Source organism: Corvus brachyrhynchos, unplaced genomic scaffold (genome assembly GCF_000691975.1).
Source record: "Corvus brachyrhynchos isolate BGI_N302 unplaced genomic scaffold, ASM69197v1 scaffold126, whole genome shotgun sequence".
Lineage (NCBI taxonomy): Eukaryota > Metazoa > Chordata > Aves > Passeriformes > Corvidae > Corvus > Corvus brachyrhynchos.
Window position 1 is genome coordinate 10,935,391 of NW_008239283.1, and position 16,311 is coordinate 10,951,701.

Sequence of the window (16,311 nt, forward strand, 5' to 3'; positions counted from 1 at the left end):
TTTTACTTACATTATCAGCAACTTGGTGTTTGTCTTTTTAGTAGATATTTCAGTTAAAGCAGAGGTTAAACTTCTACCAGCTTTGTGAGAGGAAAATTAACTCGCTCTCAACTGCTTCTGAAAAATCCACTCTGTTCTTGTTGATATTGCCTTGTGAGAGCAAAAGAAAACAGAGGGACTGGCTGATAAGGATCACTGCTTTAAGATGTACAAGATGTCTGTTATGAAGTCATTGAAGTATATCATGTTGGAAGCAATATATGTGCAGGGTATTGTGCTACAGTGTTCACTGTGATTACAACCACTGGGAAAAGTATTACAAGCAATAAATTTGTAGTATTTCTTATCATTTTAATCTGACTTCTGTGTACCACACATTGCAGCAGTGTTTCTTTGAGCTCCAACTCCAAGGGTCCACAAGCAGCTCCCTGAAGTCAACAGGAACCACAGAATTGCAGACCTATGAGCAAAATTTTCTGTCTACCGTCACAGAAATTATGAGAGGGTTGTGAGTGAATGTGTGGTTTGCTGTGTGTAAACTGTTCTTACAGTTAATGCAAGTTAATTTCCCTGTGACTTGCAGCCAGGTCTTGGAACAGACCCCTTTAAATAGTCTCCAGATGGTTGTTGTTACTTGCCTGTCATTTGAATGCCTCCATAATGACAATCCATTAAATCATCTGAGTGTCTTTACACAGATAGTCCATTTAGGATTTTTATACAGCTATTAGCATTCTGTTGAAGTAATCTGGGGGATATTTGTAGCTCAACAAAAAATACTTCAGCTGCAATGCATTGTAGTGTCCACAGAGCTACTGGGCTCATCATGCCACTGTATTGGGGAGTAACTGGAAAGATCATGCTCTGCAAGAATTCAGGCCAGGTAATGTGGTAAAACCACCTGAATCCTTAAATGCACGGTTTTTAAGATCAGCTTAGAAAAGATATGATTCATTGTTATCTAGGGCTTCCCTGATGAAGAATAAATAACAAAATAGAAATCTGTTGCCTAGATCTTACTTCTGCCTCGGTTACTGTCTTTATGTTTCTGCAAGTGAGATCGAAATCTCCTTCTCATCAAATGTTTGAAAATGGCTGCCTTAAATTTTTGCCCTGTCAGTATCTTGTAGCCTCCCTAGGAAAGCAGGGTCTTGATAAAGAGGAAATTTTCTGGATGTGACCCTTACTAATAGTGTTGGGCATGTGCAGGGCTCCTGTGAATCCTCATTGAAGAGTTCATCTTTGTCAGCTCAGCAAATTGTCTGTTCAGGTTGTCCTTGCTGCCGTGCCCATTGCTGTACCAGAACCAGCTGGGAAAAAGCCTGCCTGGAAGCTAATTGCTTTTAAGTGTGATGATCTCATTATGCCAACCCCAGTTCTGGTCATGAGCTGGGTTGTAGGGTGCAGGTTTTGCTTAAGCCTAGATTCTGCTTTCTATCACCTACACAATCCCTTGCTCTGCCAGTAAATGCAGCGAAGGAAGCGAGAATGGGCTCCCCAGCATGGAAAAGCATCAATATTTACAGTTAACTACAGATGCCAAGTCATATGGTGTTCTGTACCATCATCCAAGTAGGGCATCACTCAACTTATATGCAGAAAAGTCTGAGAACTGAGTGAAATGAGTGATCTGACTTCCAGCTGGGTGATAAGAACATACTCTCAGTTTAGCTTTCTGGCAAGACATTGTGCTTTCTGCTCATGGTGAGTTTGTGCAAGCTCATCAGCCGCAGTTCTCTGCTTCCATTTGTTGTTACAACAGCATGGGCTGTGCTCTCAGGCAAAAGGTGAATGTTACCCCTGTGAGCCATATTACTATGTGTTTCCTCTCAGGGACAAAGCCAGTTGAAAGGTATCTAATTTTATTCAGATACCTGGTAATAGAAGAAGCCGAAGGTCTCCTGTGCTTCCCAGGAAGTTTCTCTTTTGCTCAGCAGGCAGTGTAGCATTTGCTTGAGCTGGTTCAGGGAGAAACATCTTTGTGGGCCACATAGACCTTTAATAAAGACAGACCTATTGGTCTTCCTCACAGAGTGACCATTTTGGAGCCTGGGATCCTGCTGATGCTATCTCCAATGCAGCAAAGTGTTAGATTTCAATTGGGTTTTTTGTTCCCCCCTTGCTGGAAGTGTTTTGCTGTTAACTTCTCATTCAATCGTTTTCCATTTAACAGAAGATAAGATCTGGACTGCAGTGCAGCACAACAGCACAGGGCTGACCAGAGTGCAAGGAGCTGGTCCAGAGAAGCCCTACACCATGTCCTTCAACTACAACAGCAGTGCGGAGCAGCTGGAGGCCGTGATAAACAGTGCTGAGTACTGCGAGCAGGAGGCAGCCTACCACTGCAAAAAGTCGCGGCTCCTCAACACCCCGAGTAAGTGCCAGCATCCCAAATCATTCCTTCTTAACTCCTATGGGTTATACAGCAGGTACAGGCCACACTGCAGCTGAGGAGAAAAAAACCTAAACCAATAAAAAACCCGAAATTAATAGTAACAATACAGAATGGAGTGAAAAACCTTTTACCTTTTTGGATTCTACTGTGCAGTGCCTGTGCTCTGGTGCAAGAGAGTCTGAGCTCTGTAGTTTTCACTCTCTAAGTCCATGCATGCCCAGACTCTGAAAACTTCCACAATGGAAAGTGCTACCTAGAAACCACAAAAAGTGTATTTAGGTGATGGAAAACAGATGTTTTTATTCATTTACAGTTTTTACCTGTATATTAAAGATAAGAAGCATCCAGATTGCTCCAGACTCATAATCTTATGCCGGGGAGGGGTCCAACCTCTTCTGAGTCCCACAGCCCTGAATATGATGTTTAGAGTGCTTGGTAGCACAGTTTCTGGGGCAAAAAATAACTTTCCCCTTGCAATAAAAGGAATACATTTTTTCCCTTGGCTTAATGTAGCAGAAAAAAAGAAAGCAGAGGGTGTCATCAGGTTGTGTTTCTCTGCAGTACCAAATTCCCAGTGTCTACTCAAGATGTCTGGCTTCTAGTCAACTCTGTCTTGATGTCAGGATTTTATGTCTGTTTATCTGGAGAGATGAATGACATTAAGGGCAGACTTCTCAATGTCTTCAAAGTCTCCTCTGTTACTGTTACTTTTAATGTCTGTATGGTCCTGGTGATTATTTGATTATTAGCAACTCTTAAATTTGTTTGTAGTTCAGCAGAAATCGCATGGAAAGCCTGAAGGGGAGCTTGCAGTGGGAGTTCCTATTGTCTTAAAAACATATTGCCTAATGAGATGTAGCGAAACCTCTCCTGGTTCCAACAAAGTTACTATATAACTGAATGTTTATGGATCCAGTAATCAGATGCCTTACAGTCAGTTTATTTTTAAAAGCTGTGAATTATGTCTTTTGTTATCATCAGATTTACCAGCCAAGAACTGCTTGTATTGCTAATCTTTTTCTAAAGAATGAAATATTAATATCAGCATCCAGGGTAGAGCACAAACAGAAAACAAAATGTGGACATAACTGCTCATAAAGAAGTGGAATTGATGTCTTACAAATACTTCCAGTGTTGCTGGCTTCTGTATCCTACACCACACTTGATATGGCATGAAGATAAAACCCCACAGGGATTATTTCTAAAATGTTGTTTTAGGGATGAATGCCAGAATATTAGAGCAGGTCTGCATGTGTTTATTTCTGCACATTTCTGTGAGACGCTTGGTTGTGTGTATGCAGGAACATACACTATGAATGGGTTTTGAGAGGCCTCTTGTATGTGGGGCCTCTCTAAAGCTGGGGGCACTTCCTGAGAACCAAAACTTTGGGGAAAAAAAAGTAAAGGTAACTTTGTGTAAATTGACAGTATGTAAACTGTGCATCTTCAGGGCTAAAGCTATCAGACAACGGGCAGACTGGCTAAGATGGCTCCTGACAGGCAGCTCATCTTCCACTTGTCCAGGACCAAAGCTGTGGCTGATTCCTCAAGGGAAAGGACGTGTGGATGGTGTCCAGCAGTCTGGCTTGTGCTCTTGCAGCTGCTGCAGTGCCACTGTGGTCCTGACAGTTGACCACACAAGAATTGCATAACTCATTAGTCTTTATGGCAGTTCCAGCTGAGAAATTAAAAAAAAAAAAAATTAAAAATTGCAATCTAGTGCTGTGCATGTGGCAGGCACCATCATTTTTCCCTCTTTTTTTCTTCCTTTTGTATGTTTTTTAATTACACTTTTGAATGTTCCTTTAGTCTAAGGCTTTAAATTTGGCAAGATATAAAACATGCTCAAAAATAAAACGTTCCAGTTCTTGAAATGACAAGATAAGGGTAATTTTTTCTTAACTGAGTATTAAGTATTTTTGTAGAAAATAATTACTTTCCCCAAGCTCTATTAATTGATATTAATTTTGAGGTGAAATGCCACTATATTACAGAGGAGCGTAGAGACCAAGTATTACTGAACACTATAGGTGTCTTGAAGAGTTCTAGGACTTAAGGACTTTCCACTCCAAAACTTGAAGATGAGCTACAAGTGTGAGTAACCTCAGGGTGTTTTGCTGGACTTGCTGCAGAAGGTTCTCACCTGTGTTGTTTTTGCCCAGACTGGAGGGAGTTTGATTTGGGGACAGAGCAACAGAACAAAGATCAAAACTCTTGGGTTTTGTTTCTTGATTTGGCCTAGACTTCTGGATCCCTAAAGCACTGTGTTCTCTCTGTGTTGCCAGGGTATCTTAATGTGTAATTGCTGTTAATGAGCAACACTTCAGATGTGACTGTAGAAGTCAGTACACAATGCCTGTGTATTGATGACAGTACTGCATCCGTGGGCCAGCAGGAAATGTTACCTGACCTACTGCAGCTTGCTGAATGTCTCCACTCATTATTACCTCTGTGCTGAGCCCAGTGGTGATTGCCTGATGGAAGGGCATCTCCCAGAGGTATATCTAATCTTGACAAAGTTATAAAAGCTCCTTTTCCTGCAAGAAATCCAATCCATTTCTGAGCTTACTCTCATTCTGGGCTTTGCTCTTTTTTTTTCCCCTGCAAGGAGATGGAACACATGATTAGGTTATTACAGCTGGCAGCACCAACACACCAAATCCTTGTCTTCAGGATCTAAACATTATCTTGTTTCACAGAGAAGCAATAAAAACATTTCTCTTTCCTTTTGCATTCGTAGTGCAAAGATGTATGTTTTTACATAGCAATTTTGGCTTTCACAGCTTTGACATGGGGCAAAGGGACAAGCAAGGCATTCTGGGCTGACTCAGAGAGAAGCCCAGGGAGGCTCCTGGCATGCAAAAAATCTTTCCAGTTATATCAAGGAATTTCTCTTTTTTCTTTTGCTACTCCCTCCTGCCCTGAAGACACAGGCACATCCTCAGCAGGTGAGACTGAGCATAGTATCCCCATTGAGTTTCTTGGATTTATATCTGCAGTGTGTCAGACTTGCAATCTGGCAGTTGGCAGAGGAGTTTACTCATCTCCACCTCCTGCTGTCTGGAACAGCCTTATTGGTTCTCCCTGTCATAGTACAGCTTAGCTGCAAGCATGTCTTTGAAAGCAGAAGTTAAATTGCCCTGAACTGTAGTTTTTTACATCTCTGCCATCAGAGAGATCTTGAGGAGGTTTGTGAACACTGCAGTAGATGTCTGTTCATCAAGGCATAGCTGGCTCTCTCATGAAGCTGGCAAAGGAAGCTTTGTATAACCAGAAATCACAAGTCTCCGGTGACTTTCCCAGGCCTGTTGGAGAGACACTCACATAAATCTGACAGTTTGCATTAATTAGGAAAGTGACACACACTCTTAGGAAAACATTGCAGACTTCACCACCATCTTATCCTTACAAATAAAGGCCAAGTCAAGCTAGCAGGAAATGAGCGGGGTGGGCAGGAGAGTTGAGCTACCTCTGAATGTTCTCTCTCTATTCTGAGAAGAATATAAAATATTATGAAAAGAAATGTAGCCCCCCCAGGGCTTTGATTTCCTTTCTTTATGGAGCATCTTAGGCAATACCTAAGGAAAGAGCAGGTCTACAAGGATAGGTGCATGTTTGCAGATGCATGTTTAATTAAACTGTTAACGTACAAGATGTTTGAAGGTATGAAAACACTTCATTAACTGAAAAAACCCCCAGCTCTGACTGAATTTTCTCAGTTTTCTAGGAGCAGTGAGTGTACTCAAATGCTTATCACTTGGGAAGCTGCCTCACATCCACCTTTTCAAAGACTTAGCACAGTGATGGCTGTATCAGTGGCAGCATAGCTTGCTTTACAATACTTGGCTGACAGTCTGTCAAGTTCATAGCACATTTGTGTAGGCAGGGACTGAGAAAAGATCAGTCCCAGAGCAAAATCAAAGCAATAGGAATGTCTATAGGTGGTGGGGTTTTCCTGACTTCTTCCTTATTTTTATCTTTCCTGTAGAATTCCTACACCATGTCACCTTAAGCTTTAATTTTGAACTTCAATCCTAAACTACACCCATCCTAAACTACACACCTCTTCCCTGGACTTACCATCCGTCAAGTCCCACTATTATATGACTTGCACCCAGGTTTCCACCTCCTTCCTCCCCTTTGGCTCCCAGCTAGACCCATATCTCAGTGCCAAGCTGCACCAGGTGCTGTCCCATGGTCTGTGACCCCTTATGCCAGGCAGTCCTGGTGAACCACTGCATTTGCATTTTGTAGCTCCTTATTGGAGGCAGAGATGGAGTGCTGCCTCACAGCAGGGAACGTGTCCTAATTTCTTAGTTTGGACTTAATTCTGTTGCTGAGACAGGTCAACTTGTTTTTTTATCTATACCCTGTATGTTGCTAGAGCTTTGTCTGTGCAGGCTCCCTCCTTAGCTCCAGATGAGACCAGTGATGTGAGAGCATAAGGTGCTTAGAAATGTCCTTCAGGGCCCTGCCTTCAGTAGTGGCTGCCGGAGAGATGCAACTTAGGGTGAGTACACAAGTTGATGTCTTTAGCACGTCCCTCAATATGTCCCCATCACCCACAGTTGCTCAAATAAGGGCACTAGAGTTTATGCCAATCCCTTTTAGTATCCACGATGGATCTGTTGTTCATAAACTTGTTTAATCACTTTTTGAACTTTATTAGGCTGCCTGCCCTGTGGCCTCCTAAGAAAGCAGATTCCAGGAGTTCCCCACTTGCTGTTTTACAGAACTACTTTTTTTTAAATGTGTTTTTAACTACAGTTTTGCTCAGTGCACTGCGTTCTTGTATTACAGGATGCAGTGAAACACATTCATGCTCATCTAGCGCTTTTATAGTGCATTTAGTTACTCATCTAGGACTTTCACTAACTCTAGTATTTTTTCACCTGAAGTGCCCACAGTTTTTTGAGGTGTGGTTTGCACCAAGGTTTCACCACTTCAGTGTAAAGCTTTATGAAGAAAGGAGTCTGAAGCCTGGGTTCTGATGGAGTGTTTTACATAGATGTATCAGGAGGTGATATAAAATGACCCATAACAAGCAGTCATTTACCAATGGGGTTTTGCTCACTATTATATTATGCCTTTTAAATATAATTTCCAGTTTATCATTCCAGTACTTGCAATTGTTAATGCACTACCAGGGGACTATTTGTTCTTGTACAAAATAACTTTAAATTGTTATTGCATTACCAGGAGACTATTTTTCATTGCACAAAATAACATATAACAGGGCAGTCTGCCCTGAAAAAGTAGCTTGTGTTGAAGGAGTAGTGGATAGGTGGCAGGTGTAGATTGTGTGCTGTGATTGTTGTTGGGTAATTAAGATCCCTTTTTTGAGAATGATTGCCATCTGTGTTTCCATCACCATAGCTTGTCTCTCCCCTCATAGTGAGAAGCAGTGACAGCTTCTCACAAGTACAACTTCAGACAACTTGTGCTATGTTTGGAGACTTCGGGAGAGAGTTCAGCACAGTAATGCAATACACCCCCTTTATTTTTAGGGAGAGATTTAGAGGCCATTTTTAAAGATGGCTGGGTTTTGTGTGCAGCTGATTAAAATGCAGGTGGTCTAAGAAGAATACAAGACCTGCAGCATGGCAGAGGTAGCTTGGCATGGAGCCTGCATGCACCTGTGAGCAGTGGAAATATCATTATCCCAGTTTCTGACCCTTTACTTCCCTTGCCCTATACTATCCTCTGTGCCTAGCAGAGAGGCACAGTGTGCTATAGCTGCCAAGCAAGGAACGGCAGCTACTCTCTGCCATTACTGCTCATCCAGTCTTGTGTTTCTCTGAGATGGAAATGCAGCCAAGAGGCTGAATGATGGGAAAAACATGGGAATAAATCCATCCTCAGCCATACACAGGATGGCTTCTAACCCAGTGGAAGGAAAGCATGTTCCCTCATTGAGCCCTGCTGCAGTAGAGGGCAGGCTTATAATGCTACCTGACATAATTCTGGAGTGACACCAGCAGGGCAGGAGTCTCCTGGGATGGCTCCAGTGAACACTGGAGCACCATTATCTGTGTTTGCTTTAGACATAATGTGTCAGGTGAATTTAAGAAAACACCTCTCAAAGTGAGGACTGATGGAGTAATGAGGAGAGAGCTTGTATGGGTAACTCCTGTTTTCTTCTATGGAGTACATTGTTCATAGTTCTGCTGTCACTGCATATTTCTGTTGCTTTTTTGTTGTGTGTTTGGATTCTTTTCTCTTTCCTTGAATGAATTTATTTCTGTAAGTCTAAGGAGCAATTTTAGAATTATACTTTTATTTTATTTTGCCAAATTTCATTTCATTTGAGATGTTTTACAGTTTTCATAGAAAACAAATTTGTCACTCCAAACTAAATAGATCTACTATGTTTTACTGACATGGAAATTATCTTTTCCAGTATACAGGAAGCATGACCAGGGATATTAATGAAGGCACAAAGGACAATTAAATGAAATGTAAATCTAGACAACAGATTTTGAGCCCGGGTTCTGGAATTCATTGCATGCACTGTTATTGGTGGTGCTGTAAGGAGGTCAGTACTGTGAACTGATGTTGCAAGATGTTTACTTGACCTCTGCAATCTGTTGTTTTGGGACTTTTTTTCCCAAAGAACTTCTGGTTTGGAGTAAAGTCGATGATATCTTTTGTTCAACCTGTGAAACCTATGGGATGTGTAAGTGCTCATAGCTCAGTAATGCAGAAATGTTGAGTTCAGGGAGTTCTGCAGTCCATGTAAGAATTTGGAAGTGGATAATTTTATGAGTCACATGTGTGCCAGGACCAAACACATCTTAGTGATACCTCTGGCTTGAGAGACCCAGTTGTATAAGCTATTCATACACACAGTTTGAAGAAGGGAAGACTGACAGAATTCTTTCAAGCTATTCCAGCCAACATTCCCTTAATCATGAGCAGTGATAGTCTCTTTTTTTTTTTTTTTTTTTTTTATTGCAGGACTCAGCATATTGTTAACAATAAATAAATAATGGTGATTAGAAACAAACAGCTAATCCATGGTTTGTTACATTAGTGGGTCATTAGCTATGGCAGCAACCTGTCCTCCATTCAAGGAAGAAAGCAGGACTGCTGCTTGAGCAGAAAAGTGTGCCTTCTCCCTCATTAGAGCCACAGCAGGGAGTGTGTTCTCATCACACTTCCATTTGTCTGCTTCTTTTGGCTGTCCTACTTTGAGCATCTTGGGCTCCATTAGACTCAGATTGTCTTAATGACATTATACTGATTTGTCTGTCAAATTTGGGCCAGTGCAGAGAGTGATGTTTTCTGATTTTGCAGAACAGAAGATGTAAATCATAGTGGTGGAAGAGTTCTCATCTGACCTCTTCTACCAAGATGCCACATGAGTGGCATTAGTAAATAGCAGTATTAATTTTCATTGCTATTTACATAGGTTTTGGGGATAAAAAAGCATTTGGGGCTGTAATCTCTCTGGTTTTTGTGTGTTTTCAGTTCATTTGACCCCTGTTTTAGGGAAGAAAGTAGGTTTATAGCAAGGCACTTGCAGAAAATCAGATGGGATGGAACCCCTATGCTTAGATTTTGTTTTGATTGGTTTGACCTGTCCAGGAAAACAAAGGTGTTAGGAAGCTATACACAAAATAATCAATGGCATAACTTAATCATATAAGTAATTAGGAGAAAAGAAAATGCAACTCTATGGTAAAAAAAGACAGGTTTTTACTCTGAATAATTAGATTAGTGATCAGATTCATTGCTTGTAAATCTGAAGTCCGGGAATTTTACCGTCATTGCAGTTTGAAGATAGCCTGTGGAAAATTTGTTTTCACATTTGAAAGTGTGAAGGCAGAGACAGGAGGAATGAAACCACGAGAATCAGCTGAAGGTGGCATTTTGACATTACTTGGTATTCAAACAACAAGGGAACAAAAATCTTCCCTAAGCAAAACATTAAACAAAAATACTCTTACGTGAGCTATCTGGTGTTAAGGGGGGCATAAGAGACACTCTTCTAAGTGTCTCTTACTTTCTTTTGTGGAAAGAACACCCCAAAATGTAGAGGCTAAGCAAGCATACTTTGAGAAAATGTCTCCAGACACTGGGGAAAAAAAGTTGTGTACTTCTTCCACTCACAAGAAGCATCTAAAAGCAATTTAGAATTGTTTACATCATCCCAGCCTGGACTGATCTGGAGAGGAGCAGATCTGACTGGCACTTGTGACAAGTAGCTAGAAAGATGTGGTGACCTGAAAGAAAATAACCCTTTTAAAACCTTCTTTAGAGAAGCTTTTTTGTTATCTGCTTGGCCCAAAAGATTGAGAACAAAAATGAAAAAGCTTTTGAGCCTGAATCTTTTCCAAGTCCTTTTGACAAGAAAAAGACTCAGACTGGTTTAGCCAAGGTGTGTATTCCCACTTGATCTGTCCAAGACTCAAAACAACATCAAGAGCCTTCTTCCTTTACTCTCAAGAGCAGAATTCAGAAGCCCCAGAAGAAATCTTTTTTTTTTTTCAGCATTAGCATTTAGAAAGGTTAACCAATTATCTATGCACTTCCCCTCTAAAGGTAGCTTTCTTCTTTAGCAGAGAAGAAAATTGAGGCATCAGGCTGCAACTGACATAAATTTTGCCTGAAACTGGTATGGCCCTTTAGATTGATTTAAATGTACCCCTCTAAAACCAATGGCCAAGTTCTTGTAGCCACAAAAAAGCACCATAAGAGTGTTTCCTCTCAGCTGAACACCTCTGATGTCTTGGACTCCAAGTGTGAGCTCTCTGTAGGTACCTCTTGTGCCTTGCCCTTGTGCTACTAGTGGAAGAATGAAAGTCATCCCTGAGAGGTACCTTTAGTTTTGTGTTACCACAGTTATGGTGATTTAGCAGGAAGATGTGATCCTGTGAATTTTTATGGACCTGCCAAACTGGATGGAAGGTAATGGTATACTCAGGTGGGGTATAATGGGATTTTTGGTGTATTCAGCCAGATAATGGGAGGAAGCTGTGATTTTGCACTGTAACTGGTGAAGTAATAAATGTTGCTATTTCTCCTTTGGTTTTGTGGTTTAGTGTTGAGCTTCTGTATGGATTTTTAATGTACACAGAGGAATGAAAATGCATTGGAACCTTCACTTAGGCTGAGTACCAGGAGGATCTCTCCTAGCACTAGTGCCTGTTTTCTGCTTAGGCAGTACATGGAACCTGTAGGAACATATTTCTCAGTCAAAAGTTCCTGAAATTGGCCAGTGGGTTCCTGAGTTACTTGGGCAATAGACACCGATGTGCACAAACATGCAGTGTAGCATGTTTCAATATGTCTCATTTCCCTAGAAAACCAGGTTGTGATTAATGTCTAAAGCCCGCTAGAATCAACAGAGAGAGATGCACTCCATGTGTCCTAGTGCTAAAAGGAAATCTTAATTTAGGCTAAAATGAGATGCAGATGTGCATATTTTCTCACCATGCCAGATACAAAAATGTCTGTCTGTCCCGCTTTCCCTAAATCTTCCACTTCCCCAAAAAGTTTAAAGTGACATGTCTAATTTATAACATGTAGTGATTTCAGTATATTAACATTAATAGCACATGAAAGGTGCTCCCAGTAGTTTAGACTGCAATCAGTAGCCATTTTTTTTTTTACTTCTTTTTGTTCAGGCTGTCTCATTTAATGTGGTCAAAATGTTCATAGTGACATTTGTTGGTAGGAAGGAAAAGATAATGATTCCTGGCTGTTCTTTTTCTCAATTTTGTGTTACTGAAGCTAGTTAAGGTCTGACAGGTTTGTTTTGCTGATGAGTCCAAGCCTATGATGGGCTGTTTTAAAAAATGACCCGAGATCTGAAAAGTGGATCTGAGAGAAGAGTAACATCAATTTCATGATATGTTTGTTTTAAATACTAACTTTTCCTTCATCTGATGATTCAAATAGTCAGAATCCATAAAGTTATGTATCCATACAGATAGAGTTCTCTCTTTTTGGGAAAGTATGTGTTTGCCTATTTTTGAAGTCATGTAAATATTCTTTCCTCCTTTTAGGAGGAAAAGAGTGGAATTTGGCTGCAATTCACTTTTTGGGCTACATGAATATTGTCAGGCCTGGTACAAGACAAAGTAATGTTGGTTACTCTTCTCCTTTTAGCTAAAGGCTTTCTGTTCATTAGCATTTTTTTGCTTCCCATTGTCACCATGATTTCAAAGTCTTGGATTTTATCCACATGATACTACTTTGGGGCGTGACAGAAGTTTAGGGGCTGTTTCCCAGAGAGAAATCTGTATGATTGAATGCTAAGGCAGCAGCAGAGGGTGGAATTCTAGGACAAGTTGTCTTCTAAAGTTGTCTTCTAGGCTCAGTTTCATCTCCCTTTGGCTTTTTCTCTGGCTACACAAAGTCAGTTTGATCCATTTGTTTTGCCCCTCTAATATCTGCCATCGAACTGGGAAAGGCTCTCCTTCAATGAGCATTTTTTTAGGTCCTGCTTTGGGGTCCTGTTTTCCAGAGCCTCCATGTTCAAAGAAGTGGCAGCTTTCTAGGTCGCTTCCCTCCCAGTGCACACTTATGTTCTGGATTCGGACAAAGAGATTGTGTTGCATTTTGTATACTACCTCTGTGAGACATTCTAGGACCACTAGTCAATCTGCAGAACATTAAAAGTACCTACTTAATAGCGGCAGAATTTTACTGAGTGAATAATTACATCCTGTTAGTGCTGAAGTAATCACCTCAGATACAACCAATGCCTCCAGAGGGAGATATGTTCTTTCCAAAATGCTACCCTGGACAGTTCATTTTACTCCCGTACAAAGCTCCAGGATCTGTCTGACCATATTGTACTACAGGTTGTCATGTTTTCAGAGGATGAAATTTATGTTCCATGAAATATGCCATTGCCAAAATTAATAGGTAAATGAACAAAGTGAAACAGACCATTAGAACAATTGTAATATCATAGTTGCTGGGTTGTGGCACAAAAGCAGAAACTAATGGGTAAACATAACCATATTATAGCGACAGGAGCCATCAGAGTGCAGTACACAACTGTGGTTACACAATGGAAGGCACTCGACCGTTGTGAAATATGATCTAGCAGTCAGGCCAGTTGCAGGTAATCTTGCTTGGAACAATGCTTCCCTTGGCTAGTTTGTTTTAGCTGATGGGAAATTATAAATATCAGCTATTTCACTCCTATTTTACTGGAATTTAATTTCAATTTCACTTTGATAATTTTCATAATTCTTTTTTTTTTAATATCAGTCTGGACAATGATACTGAGATTTTTGCATAAATTTTCCAAGGCATGACCAGATTGTTCCTGAATATTCATGCATATAGGAATTCAGCCAATGACCTTCAGAGTAAATGTTCACTTTAACACCTTGAAGTCTTTGATGCCATTGCCTTTATTTCTGCTCTAAAACAATGCTTCATAATTTTAAGTGAATACTCAAACAATATCTAATCAAGATAAACAGTTCATAGACTGAACTGTGTTTATATAACATGATTAAAAAGCTTTGAACAGCTAACATAATCATAACATTCTATTAATGGACAGCTTGAGAGAAGCTACAGTAACGAGTGATTCAACTGAAAAATTAAAAAGCTCAAAGATATGCAGGATCAGATCCATTGGATTCAGCATATTTATACTGATTTAGGCAAGTAAGGTGGTGGATTAACTCCTGAGTTATTACATCTTTCATTAAATTCCACTTTAGTATAAAACAAACTAAAAAACACAGAAACATTTTAAAAATTCAGGTATTTAGAGGAGCTTAACAGTTGTTAATGCAGTATTTGCATCTAAGCACTTCAGCACTGATAGATTGAAAAAGCCAGCACTCTGTTCTTACAGAGGTGTGCCCTGCAATACTGAGGTAGAGAGGGGTGGAGAAGCATCTTTAAGCCTGGTTACTGGAGTGGTGCAGTATGAATTAGAATACCATCTCTGGCCATTTGCTGGAGCCAGGAGAGGGATTGATGCAGGAGCTCCTCCAGATCACTGTGCCACTCAAGGGTTTACTTATGCAGGAGGACTTTGTCAGTGACTGACTACAGTAGATTCAGAGCTGCTTTATTCTGCTGAAGTGGTTCAGAGTAGTTGGAGCGCAGGAGAGAGCTGAGTGCTCAGCTGTTTAGCTTTCTCTCTCAGAGATTTCACGCCATGCGTATGCAAAAAATAATCAGTTACTTTGGTCTTCACTGAGCAAGGTCTTTCGAAGGAACATGTAGCAGGGAATTGGGTCCTAATAAAAGTCTGTTACGGGGAAGGCCACAGTGGTTCAGAGCCAGCCTGAGCTACAGCCAGCGTTGCTAATTGTTCCCTCATGTGGCACACCAACCAGGGGTTTCTCTACACAGCAAAACAAAACTGTGGAGGTGTTATATATGTGTCATACATGTGATTTAGCATATGTTTCATTAGCACTTAAGTGTTTCCACTGAGCAGTATGTGAATTTACATAACTTCTGCCTCCTGGTCCATTAGTTGTACTTGTGGTTTGACCTTACACTAGCTCCTACTGAATAGATACCCTTTGCTCCTTTCACCCATGGAAGACACAAAGCCGACCGAGGCTTAAAATGCACAAGTAAATCTTGAAATTAGAATCCTCAAAGTCCTGCTTCCATTTATCAAGAGAATGCTGTCTTACTGTTACACCATGCTACTTAAATGTGAGATATTGCTATGATGAGTGTAACCTATGACAAAAAAAGTGAAAACCTGAATAGGCTAAATGCAGAATTAGGTGACTAGTTGAGTGATAATATATTGCCTAACCTAATGAAAAGACATTACCTTTGAATAATGGACCACATCGTAGATTAAATTATCCCAAGGCAAGGTAGTAGGTGCTTCATGCAGACAAGGTCAATTACCTTATCCGGAAGAGCCTGTTTGAAGTGTATTATGAATAATTCACAGACATAGAAATTAGCTTTGAAAAAGTGTCCCAGCTATAATGTGGTGAAAGCATTCAATTTCTTTTTTAATGTATTTAAGATAACACCCAAAGGACAATTATGGCTGCTTAACTGTTAGACTGCTTAAATGACAAGGAATGACAGTTGTGTGGTCAAATTCACATTAATGCATTATGCAAAGGGAAGCATCTCCACCATAGTGCAATCCTGTCAGGACACAAGTAACAGATTTCAAACCTCATACTGTATTTTTAAATGCTGAATGAAATTTGATCAAAGACTGATAAATTTATTAACTTTTCTCAGTGGAGAAGACACAGTTGTTGCTGTACTAGCTTTGTTTACTCTTGTTGTTCAGGCCCATTAGTTCTTTGACTTTCTGATATGAAAACGAAGGTTCAGAGTGATTAAATCACTTGTATGATTTTGGAGAGTGTGACAAATACAAGGGTAGAACCAAAACATTTAATTTTCCATCTTTAATCAGAAGACCAGTCCTCCGCTATAAGCACTAAATTGCGCTGTTTCCAAGACAGTATTGTTCCAATCTAGAACTATTTGGCATTAGAGTTAAAATGATGGCAGTAGCCATGGTAGCAGAATGCATACTCACTTGACATATGGTGACCTTAGGTGTGAATTAGAAATGCAATAAACCTCTAAGTCTGGGGAATAACGTGCACTCTCAGCATATTTTGATTCCACAGGCAAAACAATAACCTTAGCTTTCTCTCTTTGACTTTGCAATAAGTGGTAACGGCCAGGGGAAATCCCTCAGGGGCTGCAGTTTTCTAAGATGCCTGGCAAGAAGATGGCTAATTCATCAGGTACCTCGGTTTAAGTGTTGAAATGTAATAGTGACATTTCATGGCCTCTGAGTTTACCAGCTTTATTTGCTTGAAAGGGAGAGTTCAGCAGAATTTTAGAGGGTGCTATGGAATGGTGTATCTAATGAGGCGTATAGCCATCCCAGTCCTGTTTCCATTCACCTCAATGTCAAGAATCCCATTTAGTTCAGC

The 16,311-nt window shown here is 40.4% G+C and overlaps 1 protein-coding gene across 1 annotated transcript in view; it reads left to right on the top strand.

The window, feature by feature from the left end:
- CNTNAP5 (contactin associated protein like 5) overlaps positions 1 to 16,311 on the top strand; it is a 272,802-nt gene that overhangs the window by 189,939 nt on the left and 66,552 nt on the right. The window contains exon 13 of the mRNA XM_017740228.1: positions 2,174 to 2,374. Within this exon, the coding sequence (XP_017595717.1) occupies positions 2,174 to 2,374 (201 nt within the window). The remainder of the gene's footprint in view (positions 1 to 2,173; positions 2,375 to 16,311) is intronic.